The sequence below is a fragment of the Salvia miltiorrhiza genome, chromosome 4 (genome assembly GCF_028751815.1).
Source record: "Salvia miltiorrhiza cultivar Shanhuang (shh) chromosome 4, IMPLAD_Smil_shh, whole genome shotgun sequence".
NCBI lineage: Eukaryota > Viridiplantae > Streptophyta > Magnoliopsida > Lamiales > Lamiaceae > Salvia > Salvia miltiorrhiza.
In genome coordinates this window covers 39,848,674-39,864,799 of record NC_080390.1, presented here as the reverse complement: position 1 = coordinate 39,864,799, position 16,126 = coordinate 39,848,674, and the positions used below count along the sequence as shown (strand labels likewise).

The 16,126-nt window shown below is 38.2% G+C and overlaps 1 protein-coding gene across 1 annotated transcript; it reads right to left on the bottom strand.

Annotated features, from left to right (window-relative positions):
- Positions 1-12,916: 12,916 nt before the first annotated feature.
- LOC131021624 (mitochondrial inner membrane protease ATP23-like) lies at positions 12,917-15,706 on the bottom strand. The gene is made up of 5 exons (XM_057950882.1): positions 15,379-15,706; positions 15,136-15,257; positions 14,713-14,850; positions 14,459-14,542; positions 12,917-13,196 (listed from the first exon to the last, which is right to left on the bottom strand). Exons 1-5 carry the CDS (start codon positions 15,494-15,496, stop codon positions 13,065-13,067), a joined length of 594 nt encoding a protein of 197 aa, XP_057806865.1. The 5' UTR covers positions 15,497-15,706; the 3' UTR covers positions 12,917-13,064.
- Positions 15,707-16,126: the final 420 nt, after the last annotated feature.

The window sequence follows — 16,126 nt, the reverse complement described above, 5'->3', positions numbered from 1 at the left end:
ACTACCAGCTTTCATGGCTTATGGTTAAAGGATCACCCTGCACGGAGCTTGGTAAACCCGAGGGGTGCACACCTTTTTCCGTGGCTTATGGTTAAGTGATCACCCTGCACGGAGCTTGGCAGACCCGGGGGGGTGCACACCACCTTCCTGTGGCTTACGGTTAAATGCAACCTCTGCGCGGAGCATGGAGGACCCGGGGGGTGTAACCAACTTTCGCGGCTTATGATTATGTGCAACCTCTGCGCGGAGCATGGAGGGCCCGGGTGGCGCAACCAACTTTCGCGGCTTACGATTGAATTAGTAACTCCCTGCACGAAGCATGGAAGACCCGGGGGGTACTACCAGCTTTCATGGCTTATGGTTAAAGGATCACCCTGCACGGAGCTTGGTAAACCCGAGGGGTGCACACCTTTTTCCGTGGCTTATGGTTAAGTGATCACCCTGCACGGAGCTTGGCAGACCCGGGGGGGTGCACACCACCTTCCTGTGGCTTACGGTTAAATGCAACCTCTGCGCGGAGCATGGAGGACCCGGGGGGTGTAACCAACTTTCGCGGCTTATGATTATGTGCAACCTCTGCGCGGAGCATGGAGGGCCCGGGTGGCGCAACCAACTTTCGCGGCTTACGATTAACAGGAACACCCTGCACGGAGCATGGAGGACCCGGGGGGTGCCACCAACTTTCGTGGCTTACGGTTAAAGCAACCTCTGCGCGGAGCATGGAAAACCCGGGGGGTGCAACCAACTTTCGCGGCTTATGATTAAGTGCTATCTCTGCGCGGAGCATGGAGGGCCCGGGTGGCGCAACCAACTTTCGCGGCTTACGATTGACAGGAACACCCTGCACGGAGCATGGAGGACCCGGGGGGTGCCACCAACTTTCGTGGCTTACGGTTAAAGCAACCTCTACGCGGAGCATGAAAAACCCGGGGGGTGCAACCAACTTTCGCGGCTTACGATTACGTGCTATCTCTGCGCGGAGCATGGAGGGCCCGGGTGGCGCAACCAACTTTCGCGGCTTACGAGCGCTTCCCTCTGCTTTTCCCTTGACTTGCTTAAAAGCAATTTTGAATTTGAAAATTGGGGACTACGGGTATACACCCTACTCCCCCCTCTGGTGACATGTGCAATACTCTGTTATGAACATGTTAAGTGTGTGTGTGTTTGGTGCTCATGCTTGTGATGATTGTGAGAGAGTTAGCATAACTACAGTTCCCAAGTAACATAATTCAAGTTGCAGTTCAAGCCCTAGCACATATGCAGAAGGTGTGCAGCTTCGTGTATTTAGTCAATTCATAATCCAGCCCTAGGCACATATGCAGAAGGTGTGCAGCCTCCAAGACATAATTATTATTGCATAAATCCCAGCATAGATCATATAAGTCATGGTTTTGCCCAAGTAAGGAAGTAGAATATTTCCCAAATCCCTATCATGCTTACATGTTCCCATAAAATACCCTAAGATCATAATTTTACCTAGTGATAAAGCATAATACTCCCCCAACATGCTCACATGCTTCCACGAGATAAAGTTCAGCGAAGTACCTGAATTACCACTTACAAGTGGTTTACCGTTTTCATGTTATGGCGGTTCCCATGTTTTGTTCAAAGCTTTCCCAAATTTAATTTCCCTGTGCTACAAGATCTCTTAGGCACAGACATTAGTATAAATATGAAAGCCCCTTTAAGACAGGGCTGCAAAGAGAATTCGAACCCTAGATTATATAATTCATTGCCACAACTTGATTCCCATATTTATATCCCGATGAATTCATTCAAATTTTCAAATCCCATCAAAGATCATATAAATCATGATTTTGCCCAAGTGATAAAATATCACATATCCCAATCATGCTCCTCCCATTGATAGAGTTCAGCGAAATACCTGAATTACCACTTACTAGTGGGTTACCCTGTTTTACATTATGGTATTTACCATAATTGTTCAAATCATTCCCCAAATTTGCTTATCCTGTGCTACAAAAATTCTTAAGCACATATATTAATAAAATATGAAAGCCCCTTGAGACAGGGCTGTAAATCAATTAACAAGTAAAAAAGTGTACGCTTTGCTTTTCCCAAGCAACAGTGCCGCCCTAAACATTTATTCCACCGAATAAAAGTTGTGAGGATCCCCAAAAATGACACATAAATTAGAATATTTGTGTCCCAATGGCTGAAATTCACAATCCTGAAATCACGAATCTCAAAGAGAAAGTATAATGGATAAACAATAATTATTTGTCAGTGCATATGATATGAAACCACGAATTCAGTAATGTCTTTAACCCAAAAACCCATGTCCCGATTAATCTCTTTTTTGTGTTGGATGAAACCACGTGTTCAGCAGCCCTGTTTTAACGCTATAACATGCTCCAAAAGTTGAGCTTAGGACCCGAGCAAGTAACTAGCTGAGCTGTCATTTGTTCCCTTTTGTCAAGAGCTCCCATGAATAAACCATATTTGGCTCAGCTAGGCAATCGTGGTGTTCTCAACAGCGAGCAAATGTTGAAATACCCGTCTTGGTGGTCCTTAACTCATCATGCGAAATCAGGGCTAAGTTAGTCCAACAAAATGATATAATTAATCCCCAAAATCAGAGCAAAAATCATAGCTAAATCACTCCCAAGTTCAGAGTTATACTCAACAAGAATTTTTGGTCAACGAAAGTAATTAAGTAACAAAGAATAGTTGCCAGCAATTGCTTAATTAAAAGGTAAAGAGTAAAGTCATAAACTATGGCACCAATTACGTCTAGCTCAATGATCATATGCACGTTTTTCAGAATGAATCTCCTCATTACAGCCTATTTAAAATAATCACTTACAGCAATCATTTGGGTTATGGCCAACTGCCCAACACTTTTAGAGATTATTGAGTTTAGCAAATAAATATATGTAAATTGTGATTCATCCCACATAATTATGGCTCAGTTTTCTCAACAGTCGTGTTGACAGAAACTATTCGACTTCAAACGTTGCATATATCTCCCAACCTATTTCATAGGTAAAGCAACATATTCCCACAAACCACAGCCTCTAAGATCATAAATCAAACACATCTTCAAGGCCAAAGCAATAACATGTAATTTCCCCATGAATATTCCATCCTATGTTCAGATTGAAAATAATATGAGTTCATATCGCCACTGCCACAAAAGAAACATCAATTTCTGATGAAAACATATACATGAGCACCACATAATCCCCAAGTAACATGAACCAGACACAGGGCGCTAACTGTTCATTAGACTGCGCATAACAGATATGTATATAGGTCAAATTTCCCATTATAATTAAAGAAGACAGATTTGGACTTAGCTTATGGTGGATAAGGATCAGTTCCTTGTTCAGTAGGCCTGATGGAACAACGACGGTGAGCTCTTGTCGTCTCGCCAGAACCCGAGCATAACAGTGGCGATGTATCTTCTTCTGCTAAAACCCAAAAATCGGCGAAAGAAGACCCCATTCTTCATCATTTCCCAGATATCCCAACCGATAGTGATCCCCGCATCGCCGGAGCACTGCTAAAGCTACGACGACAATCGTCGTCGAGACCCAAGGTGCTGTCGACAGAAGTGGCATTGGAATTTTATTAATCGTTGACCCTCACGGCTTTGTTTCTGCGATTCCCAAATTTGCAAAGGATGCAAGCTCTGCAACCCTCAAGCACCGCCCAGAGTAGCTTTGATCCTAACAGAAATTTGCTGGGCAACACAGGAAAAGATAACAAATCATCAGGGTTTACCAAGATTTGCAATAGATCGTTGAAAAATTCATATTGAGTAAGAGATTTTGGGGGTTTTCCCCTCTGCCCCATGGCTTATGAGCCTTCACTGCTCATTGAATCGAGAAATTAGGGACCGCGCCGGCGAAGCGAGCCGGCCTGACTAAGCTACATCTTAGAAAGAGGAACGACGCCAGAAAAAGCTGGTCGTTGGCCTCGCCACACCGGAGACTGAGTGAGGCTGGGGATCCTTTGCGAACGGTGACAGAATCTGGAGCTTCGGCACGACCGCAACCATCTGGTTACTGGAATCCTTGAAGATAAACGAGAGATCGAGCTTAGCGAGCTGCGCTGGGCTCCAGCGCCGCCTCCCCTGGCGCCGCTTCCACCGGCGCGGCGAGGCGAAATCAGTCCCCATCTGTGACTCCGAATCTTGTTCGTGGATTCGGTTGAAGATGAACAGTATCGGGGAATAGAAGTTCACCCCAATTCGAAAAACCCACCAATCCTAAGATCCATTCACTCCTCCCCAGTCGATCCTCCATTTCTCTCTGAAATTGAAACGATTTTTTTTTTCTTCGATGATTCCTTTCCCTAAACCCCAATCACAAACCAGCTATCAACAGTCGCCCCTACCCAATTGGGGAAGAACCCATGATGAACAGTAACTTTTTTATTATTCGATGAACAGTAATCTGATTCCCCCAATTTCTCCCATTTTTTTAATGATGAACATTCACCCCTCCCGATGAACAGTAATCGGCGATGAACAGTAACTCTCCCATTTTTTTTTTGTAAGCTCGTCGGAACTCACGACGTAGCTCCGATCGGTTCCCACAGACGGCGCCAGTTGGTGATTTGAGAAACCAACACCTAAACTAGAAAAGCAATAAATGACACGGATTTACGTGGTTCGGTCGAGAAGACCTACGTCCACGGGGTGTTGGGGGTTTTTCCACTATACTTCGAGAGAATTACATTTTACAAGAGATGAATGAATAATGAGATGAGATCCTCTCCTAACCTACTACTAAGTCTCTATTTATAAGCATGTAAATAAGCCCTAGGGCCTCAGGCCCATTTACTAAGATAATTGGGCTTAAGCCCCTTTAATACATTGAAGGGTAAGATAGTAATTTCGGTTTTACGCGGGAGACCTCCCCGCGCTTTTAGTGACTCCTCTGGTGAAAATGTCTTCTCTGGCGAGGGCGTCATCTCTGGCGAGGATGACTTCTCTGGTAAGCACGACTCCTCTGGCGAGGATGACCTCTCTGGCAGATACACCTCCTCTGGCGAGGATGACTTCTCTGATAAGCACGACTCCTCTGGCGAGGATGACCTCTCTGGCAGATACACCTCCTCTGGCGAGGATGACTTCTCTGTCAGATGCGATTCCTCTGGCGAGGATGACTTCTCTGGTTTACACCATTTCCCTACTATGCACATATCACTCCTCATCACACTCCTACAAATGAAAAAAGTGAGTCACTCAAAAATTCTATTTTGTGAAAGATTTTGAGTTCAATCTCATATGCGGGTGGGTAGTATTTCACCTGCGTGCGATTTCTTTTTCCTCTTTGTGTGGTGTAGAGATCCTGTCTACGTGCGAGTTACTGATTTGATTATATATTAGATATCTCTTATAATTCTAAAAAAAACACCCCTATAAATGTAATTATTGAAAAAGCCATAACCTAATAATCATAACTTTTAATTAAAATTGTTCACTTTTATAAAAAACTTGATTCTATGTCCAAATTATAATGAAGAGCCTAATATTTCTTTGTATGTTAATGCGTTGTCATTGTTTTTCCGTAAAAGGTTTTAAACTTTTCTTACACAAGTACAATTACATAAGAAAAGTATAAGAAAACCAAGATGATTGCATATTTAGCAAAAAAATAATTAAAGGGAGTTCACAAGAAATTGACGAGGACAAAAATATGCATTCCTTGAAGATCACAAGATCAAATGAAGTTCGGCCCAAATTCACCGATAAACAGCATTGTTGACCGCCTAACAGCCCCGCAACCCTGTTTTTCACGGGATTTAACTCTATCTTGAAGATTATGACGTGTTCAACAAGGAAAATAAGATCTCGAATATGCTGATAGACATGAAGAATTATAGTTCTATTATAAGTACATAAGAAGTCTTATTCTTATTAGAATTCTTACTATTTTAGTCTACAGATACATGTAAAGTCTCATTGTAAAAATAATCATTCAATATCGCTTAATATTACTCATTTACGCATAAAATCAATACAAAACCCTAAATTCTATATCATTCTTGTGTTCGTTTAGCTTGTCATTAGAACCATTATTTTTATGCACAACAGTATGAACTTAAAAGTCAATTTAAAAGGCAGTTTTTGTAATTTAAATGACATTATAATTATATTAATGATTAACATTATTTATTTTTTGATTTAATTTAATTTAACTTTTTGTAATTTAATTTTCAATTTTATTAAAAAAATTGAACTCCTAAATTGAAAGTCTGGCTCCCCCGCTTACCACAAGCCTAAAAGATAATAGCATTGGATTGAGACCTTAAGCAAGAAGCTCTTGAAGCTGCTGATGCGCAAAACTTGTTAAACAAAATGAGTCCCTTTTGATTCACTCAATTTTCATTCTCTTCTCTCCAAGAGATCAAGAAAACTAGCGAGTGCAAGGAGATTATTATTATATTATTATTATTATTATTATTATTATTATTATTATTATTATTATTATTATTATTATTATTATTATTATTATTATTATTATATTATTATTATTATTATTATTATTATTATTATTATTATTCTTATTATTATTATTCTTATTATTATTATTATATTATTCTTATTATTATTATCTTATTATTATTATTTTATTATTATTATTATTATATATTATTCTTATTCTTATTATTATTCTTCTTATTATCTTATTATTATCTTATTCATTATTCTTCTTCTTATTCTTCTTCTTATTATTCTTTTCTTCTTCTTCTTATTCTTCTTCTTCTTCTTCTTCTTCTTCTTCTTCTTCTTCTTCTTCTTCTTCTTCTTCTTCTTCTTCTCTTCTTCTTCTTCTTCTTCTTCTTCTTCTTCTTCTTCTTCCTTCTTCTTCTTCTTCTTCTTCTTCTTCTTCTCTTCTTCTTCTTCTTCTTCTTCTTCTTCTTCTTCTTCTTCTTCTTCTTCTTCTTTCTTCTTCTTCTTCTTCTTCTTCTTATTCTTCTTCTTCTTCTTCTTTTCTTCTTCTTCTTCTTCTTCTTCTTCTTCTTCTTCTTCTTCTTCTCTCTTCTTCTTCTTCTTCTTCTTCTTTCTTCTTCTTCTTCTTCTTCTTCTTCTTCTTCTTCTTCTTCCTTCTTCTTCTTCTTCTTCTCTTCTTCTTCTTCTTCTTCTTCTCTTCTTCTTCTTCTTCTTCTTCTTCTTCTCTTCTTCTTCTTCTTCTTCTTCTTCTTCTTCTTCTTCTTCTTACCATTGTTTTGATGTTAGGCCATCTTCAGTGGAGACCCGCGACGATGCGTGCCAGGGTTGATTCCTCGCCTCGAGGTGATTGGGGTGTTTTGTGTTGCGCGTGTTGTACACGCGCGATACTTAAACAAAAAAAAAAAAACGAAAATTGCTGAATTAAAAAATGAAGAAGCTTTTGCCAATTTTTTATTTTTGTGGCAAATGACCGTTGCCTTGTGTTGGGTCACAAAAAGATATATCCAACCTCCTGGTTTTGATGATACCAAAACTATTAGAAAGCTCTTCTAGACTAATATTCTCTTTAAGGAATGTAAGTGTTTTAGTCCTCGTTAGTTTAGACGGGAGCGGCAAAGACTGAAGACCAATGTCTGAAGACACCAGACTGAAGACTGAAGCATGAGATTGAAAATACATTTTCAGCAGAGACGACTGGAGAAATGACACTGAAGTCTATTTGACAATACTTGGACTGAAACTTTGGAATGCATCAGTCAATTGCTCAAGAAGCTAAAGTAGTCAACCGTCGTAGAAGGTGAATTTAATGCAAAGGACAGAAGCATTGAATGCCAAAGATAGGAGATCGTCCTTCCCGACACAAAGCTTCTCTTTCCGTGTCACATCGGCCTGCAAACACCATCTCCAAGTGAAAGAAGACGTTACCACTTTTAGCTTTATGGAGATCAGAAGATTGAAGACTTGAGCCCAAATTCAAGCATGTCTCACAACGACAATTTCTGAAGAACATCTCCTCCAACGGATCTATTCAGGACATTGCCTATAAATAGGCTGAACGTTCAAATTCACTCTTCACCGATTCAAACACACAAGCTGAACCTCTGCCGAATTTGCAACTCAGCCTACTCACAATCATCCAAAGTTTGAACCGAAAAAGAGAATATACAAAGCTCAAATCAGATTCCTGATTACCTACATTCTCTTAGAATACTCAGGCAATACATTGTAAACCTTTAGCCTAAGCACTTATTACAGAGAGCATGTTCTCTGTAATTTAGTTGGAAGAATAAACCCCTTTTCAACCGAGCGAAAAGAGAGTTTGAGTGATAGAGCTATAGACGGTTGTCTAGACTCGAAGAGTTCTCAATCCCCGCAAGCAAGACGAGTGGAGTCTTAGCGTTTCTGCGAGATTGAGAAAAGAGACAAGAAGTCCAACCCAATATGTTGGCACTGAAACAGTTTGTTGTGCACCCGTAAGCACAAGCGAGTACTCGTCAACATGGTCGACTGACCGTGGATGTAGGAACGTGTTTCCAAACCACGTAAAAATCTTGTGTCATTTATCGCTTTCAGTATTTTGTTTTTGCTTCTTGTTCTCAATCACTTTACTGAAATTGATAACTTAAAAAGAGAAACTTTAAAATACGTAACTTGTTGCTCTAAAGGCTTTTTCAGTTCATTTAGCTTTCGCACCTATGTGAAAACTTCTACTGACATTCCTTTTGTTTATTGAAAAGTTTTCTCACCTTACTCTGTAGTTATCTTTACTTTACTGAACCTTTTATAAGCAACTGATCATTGTTTTCAGCCTTATCTTTGACTTCATCAGTCGAAAAGGTTTTAAAAAGTCTACTGGTGTATTCCTCCCCACCCCCATACACCAGTTCTATAGCACCCCGGGACCCAACACCTTGCAACGGATAGTTTAGGATTTTAATTTTTTTTTCTTTTTCTTTCATCTATATATACTTTCTTTCATTTCACTCACAAATCACTCTAAAAAATTCTCTATATCAAAAATATCTCTCTACACAAAATGTCTTCTTCACAATCATCCTCTTCATCAAGTGGCGGCGACGAGGAACGTGCTCAACGATTCAACCAATTCCTTCAACAATTTTACCAAGTTGTTGAAGCTATTGGTGAACCGGAGCCAGAGCACCCTCCCTTCGAAGAAGGCCGACAAAGAATGAGTACATTCGTCGGGACCGTGAAGCCGAAGCACAACGGTTGTACGAGGATTACTTTGCAGAAAATCTGGTCTACATCGACTCTATTTTCCGGTGCCGATTTCGTATGCGCCGTCCATTGTTCTTGCGCATCGTCAACGCGGTGCAGTCCGATCCGTACTTCCAATAATGTGCGGATGCACTTGGGAGACCCGGCTTCACACCGTTGCAGAAATGCACGGTTGCTATTCATATGCTAGCAAGTGGAGGTGCAACTGACCAGTACGATGAATATCTACGGATTGCAGAGTCTACTTCGTTGGAGTGCTTGCGCCGATTCTGTCGAGTGGCCATCCAACTCTTCGGCGCGGAATACTTGAGGAGACCGACCCCTGCCAACTGCCAAAGGCTCATAGCAATGTACGAGGAGAAACACGGCTTCCTAGGAATGCTAGGAAGTCTTAATTGCATGCACTGGGCATGGAAGAATTGTCCAACGGCATGACAAGGAGCATATACTCGAGGTGATCAGGAGGAGCCGAAAATAATCCTCGACAAGCGTCTATGCGAGACGCGGAGATGCATGCTCGCCTCACTTGGGATTTGAAGGAGCACATTTGGTCTCGCTTTGTTCCGATTGAGCCCTAGAAAATTGTTGTAATTTTTATTTTTATTCATGTATTTTAATTAAGTCTTGAATTTTATTTTAATTATTGTAATGTTTAGTTTATTTTCAATGAAAAATAAACATTTTAGCATAAAAGTGTTGAAATTGGAATTTTGGTGGAAATGAAGATTTTAGCACCAAAGAAAGAACTATGCATTGGAGGGACTAGGGAGGAGGTGCTTAAGGTGGGGACCACCATTATAGCACCAACTTAAGCACCTCCCATTGGAGATGCTCTTAGGTGGTAAAATTAATCCATGAATGACTCGAGCATGACATCTCTATTTACTATTCCAAATCTTTTTGCCCTTGTATATTTGCAACTTCACCGGAAGACCATGGATTTGTTTATACTCTCTCCCTCTCATAAGAGAGTATCATTTGGAGATGACACGAATTTTAAGAAAAAAATTAGTAAATAATTATGTTGAGTGCAAAATGAATAATTGTGGATTTATATAAAAACTAGTACGTTCGCCCGTGCGATGCACGGCGAACATCGAAATTGAACGATATTGTTTAAATATATAAAATTAAAATATAAGAAAATAATTTTTTTTAAAAATAAAATATATCAATTACTCAATAAAGAACATGAGTATACCTAAAATTCATTAAAATCAAAAGCAAGTAGTATAAATTATGTATCATATAGATATAATTCATTTGAGTCATATTTTTTTGTATTATTATTATTATCTTCAAATGAAAAGGTTTTAATCTTCGTCATGTTGAAAGCCTTTATTTTCTTTCTCGAAATTATAGATTAGTAAAATAGGTTTTTTTTTTTAATCTTACAAATTGAAATATTGGATAATTTTCATTATTAACAGAAAATCAAATTATATAAAATTATTTTATTTTATGGTCCAAACTGATTAGCCCAATAACAAATTAACAATATAAAAATATACTTAAGAATCCATATGGTTTTTTTTTTTTTTTATCATTTCTGCGAAGCTTCTTCTTTTCCAGATAATGCCGCCTTTTTTTCTTTTTCTTCTCTGGTCTTCAGTTTCTTCTTCGCTCCTTTGCTTCTTCTCCCAAGTGCTTTTTCTTGTGATTTTCTTCTACGTAGCTCTTATGCTTCTTCCAAATACATCTTCACATCACTCTATATTTTTTAATTTAATTTCTATAATTTCTATAGGGTTTATTTTGAAGCTGGAAACATGAACAGAATATAACTTAATGAAAAAAAAACAAATAGGTGGCGCTACTATCGAGCTGCAAATTGCAAAGTATTAAGAATTAAAGGCCAATAGTTATCTGCATGGTAGGTGAAATTGTGGTCATTATTATCTTTAAACATTGACCAACAACAATCCTGATTAGCAGCTAGATGATATATAAGCAGCATGGATGAGATGAATTAAGTGAAGTAGAGCATGATAGTCCTCTACCCATCTCCAAGAATAGGGCACCTGGTGTCCATGGTGGAGCTCGGCAAATTCATCCTCCACCACCACCCCTCTCTATCCATCATCATTGGCGTCGCCTTCATCATCGACTTCTTTTGCAGCGAGTCCCTTCCCAACGCCGCTCAACTTCGTCATCTCCGAAGCTTACATTATCACTTTTTTTATTCAGTTCCCCTTTAGCTATAGAAGCACCACCAAAAGCTACAAAAATATGAACGAAACCATGCTCCCGGTGTTCCTTCCCATCCCCTCTTCCGACATGTTAAGGCCCATGCTCGATCGAACCTCCTCTGCTTACCAAAATTTCATCCTTGTTAATTCCAACCGCTTGCTGCAAAAGTATACAGTGAAGAATATTCAATAAAAAGTCATGATACGGAACAAAGTCATCAAATATATGTAAATAAAAAAGGTAAGAGATAAAACATAATTACCACTTTCAATTTTCTTGAGGATATATACTCCACGCCTCAAAAGTTCTCCATCTTTTGTCATCGAATTTACAATCCCTGACGCGAGCCCAAACTTTCCCCCATTCAATTGCTGGAAACAGCCGATTGGTCGCTTGAAATTGGAGCAACACCTATCAACTTTAAGATAGAGGCTTAATTTCAGATGTAACCACGCATTTTCGCGATTTCAAAATTGGAGAAATGAGGAGGGTGTGCTACGGGAATAGAAAGACAATGGGGCAACGAATTGCATCCACGGCCTGCAAAAAAGATCAAATCTTTTATGGCCCGCATGTGACTGAATAGTGTGCACGCTTTCCTTACTTTCGATTCAAAGTCGAAGAGTATAGAAAGACAGATGAGAAATAATTTAATCGGTAGATTTCTTCTTTCTCGACAGTTTGACGTCTTGATCATCACCAAATGTGTCGTTCATGTTGTCGCTCTCAAATCTGGTCACATGTTCTTCATCTCGTGATCATTAAACATTGAATGCACGTTTTCCATCATTCTTGCCATATGCCCTTGCCTCTTCCATGTGCTTCAATAATCGAAAACAACCGCATCCTTGTGCATAAATGGAGGAGAGTAGTTTGAGAAAATTGCATTAATTTTTGAGAATTTATTGTTGCTTCATAGATATTTTGAGAGAACCGTATTGTGCGTGTGAGAGATAAAATTGTTGTTGTGAGAAAACCATGTTGGACTGAGAGAGAGAAAATTGTTATTGGGGGAGAGAACGTGGGAGAGATATTGTTATTGGGAGAGAACGTGTGATGTATAGATATATAGATATCAACATATAACCTCAATTAAGTGACGTTAATATTTAAAAAGATTCTGTTAGAAAAATGACGGTAAATGGGATGATGTTAAACTTGTTCTTTATATAATATATAGATGAGTGGTTGTAAATAAGAAGAGAAAGTGAAGTCATGTCCCAAAATGAAAATGATACTTTCTTATGGAACACATAAAAATGAAAAATATGATATTTTTTTATGGCACGGAGAGAGTATATTTTATAAGCCAGATCATTTTTGCAATTGACCCATAGGTTGGATAATAACCTGTGATATAAAGCATAAAATGTTCCTAGTGTATAGCAAGAGTGCAATATATATCGAAGTACACCAGCAGGATATCTTGATCAACCACACCAACTTCAGAGATGACTTTGGACACCACTATACATGAGCCAACATTCTATGACACAATACAGGCAGATAAGACCAAAATAAGCACTTCTAACAAATAAAATGAAAAATTAGTACTCTCCATTCAAGAACTTATACATTCATTGAGCAACTCTCATGAGTGCAAATCAATATCAGTATGTTTATTTCAAAATTTCAAGATTCTAAGATTCTTAATCATACAGAAGCTGATGATTTCTTTATAGGAAAACCAAAACTAGTAATTCTACAATTAAACTCTGTCAAAGGGCTTTGTATCGTTATAACAAATATTCCAAACAGCTTCCAACGCATCCTTTGATGCTGTTTCTGAGCAGTTTGGGTTTGAGGCCAGGGACTCCATTGCTCTTCTCCTCACACATTCCTAACATCAGATCCGACACACACAATATTGTAAATCACGATTAAAAAGGAAAAAGTAATAATGTGAAGTTAAGTAGTACTATATCACAGCAATACACATCAATTATGACTTGGATCTCTCTCTTCTAGTCCTAGATATATGCAATGTATTATGCTTTTAAATATACTGTATTCTACTTTCATGATGCTATCTCCTTGTCAACATTGATACAAGATGCACATCCATGTTCATATAAAGTATCAAAAGCTATATAGAGGTCTCTAATGTTTGTTAAGAGAGTAGAAACTTAACAATTTGACAAAACTCTTCTTACATAGCAATAATGACAAAACTTCCTCTATTACTATTGCATGAAACATACCAAAATACTTTTATGTTCTAATTAAGCACATTTTAAGCCCACGTTTGGTTGAGTGTTTTTAGAGGTTGGAAAGGGATTCAATTAATTGAATCCATTACTTATTGTTTGGTTTGAGTAATGAGTTAACCATTACCCTTACTTGAGGGTAACCCAATCACCCAATTTGTTACCCCTCAAAATAGAGGGGAAACAAAAGAAAGGGAATCCCTTACTAATGATTCCTTTCCATTGTTTAACCAAACACTCAATAAAAGTAATGGTTATTATTACTATTCCACTCCTTTATTTGATTCCAATTCCTTTCCATTCCTCTACTTGAACCAAACGAGCACTAAGAGAAAATGGCAAACATAAAAGAGGCAGATGAAGAGGCAAGAAGTGATGGAGAAAGACATGAACTTGGTCCTCCCAGTCCCACCATTCTATATTCCTTATAAATTGACATGTTAAACTCCTCTTGTTTATTCCTGATTGGGATAGAGAGCCAGTCTCAAGGTAGAGACTTTGGCCAATGGCCATTAATATGGTGCCTTACACCAATTATTAGACAGTATATCACCTAAATAACAAATTAGGACCAAAACTAGCCCTACAAATTATATCCTATATCAAACTGATTTAAGTTAAAGTTAAAAGCCAAATGCCATAAAGTACGTATCGGAATTGAGGAGCTCGGGGCTGTTAAATTTGCTCAGTCCATAACTTATTATTAATTCATCTGAGGAAAAACCTGACAACTCATAATTACAGCGACCTTATTTTGTTTCTTGTTAATTTCTGGTTCATTTCAACTATCCCATCAAATTAAAGAATCCAGAGCGCTTCTGTTCAATCTTAAAGAAAAATGTAACAGAAAATAAAACACACGACAGTGGAGAACTTAGTGCAATACAAAACTCACTTGCCCATGACCTCTTAGCTTTAGAAAACCACGAAATAACTCTCTTCTGTAATGGCAATCACCACTGAGATGAGCAGCTCGAATCTGCTCCCATAAAAAGTATAGCACCATATATGATCAGGAAAACAAAACCACAACGACAGAACCACTCCTAAGTCAAATAATGCCCCTTCGTATTCGAAAGATTACATCAATAAAGATAAAGAAATAATAATGTAATAATAAGAAAGAAGTAATTTTTAGCAGAGCCTAACCTCACTGCAGGCATGATGAGCACAGTTTTTCCAGTCCAAGTTCACAGCACGACAATCGTCATATGCATGAATCAGCTCATGAATCACTACTTGGGTAACTTGGTCTTGTATTATCAAGTGATTACAACATACAAATACCTATTTGCACAAAAGGCGCCCAAAATAATTCAAATAATTTCCATTTACTGATGGCTACTTCATGAAACCAAATTCTTTCTTAAATTTCCTTTTTCTTTTTCTTTTTTTTCAATAAAGAGTTGATATCTAAGTATGAGTGCTCCGGCAATCAAGTGTAAGTAAACATCAAAAGAAAAAACAGAAAAGAAAGATACGATAACATATTTACATTGGTCATTCAGGATTCCAAAAGTCGAACTTGTGCTCTTGAATTTAGCAAAAAGCAATAGACAATCACTCAATTACCCCTTGAGCCCTATTATATCCCCCGGCTAGGGCTTCTTCACAGTTGTACCCCTTGATGAAATTGTTTCCAATACCACACCCTGATTTCTCCAGTTGCTCACTGAGAAATTTCACCTTGGGATCTAAAAATATACAGCAATGGCGATGAGTGTGGCTCTAGAACCTTAAAATGAAAAAACTATCTCCAATTTGGTAAGATTTCAGCTTTCAATAGAAAAAACATGAAAATTGAAAGGAATATACCTCTGAGACTTCTCCGGATCATCTTCTCGCATTCAGTCATCGTCAAGCCGACCGCGTTGGAAGGGACGCCACGACTGCCTGAAGTTGGCCCTGCATTAGTACTAGTAGCACGCGCCATTAAATCTTCGACTGGATGATTCAAGCTCAATAGTTCCTTTAAAATTGATTCACAAGGGATAAAAGTGAAATCCTCCAAATGGAAGTGGATTAGGTTTTGATTCTCCCAGTGCTTTTACGTTATCAACTAGATTAAGGAAAATACGAAGAAGCTTAAGGAATTAAATAAGATACGGCTTTATAATCAAGATTATGTCATCCAGAATTATACACACTAAATAATACTCCCTCATTCCCGCTAAGCTTGAACAATACTTCTTTTTAGGCTGTCCCTTAAAGCTTGAGCACTTTTCTTATATGACAATTTCTTTTTTCATTTATTCATTTTTTTTTTCACTTTTTCACCTACCACATTTAACACACAAAATAATACTTCTTCTATCTCATTATTAATCGCGTGTTTTTCTTTTTGGGTTGTCCCATATATACTTTCCCCGTCCCAATAAAAGTTGCCACATTTCTATTTTGGTTTGTCCCACTAAAAATAGCCACTTTCTTAAAATGAAAATGTTTAATATTTAATTGAGTTAAATTAATTAATTTAATTTAAATTTTTAGGTAAACTTAAACCCTAACACACATACAAATCACACACAAACACACACACTCAGCGCCTCCCTCAACACACCCT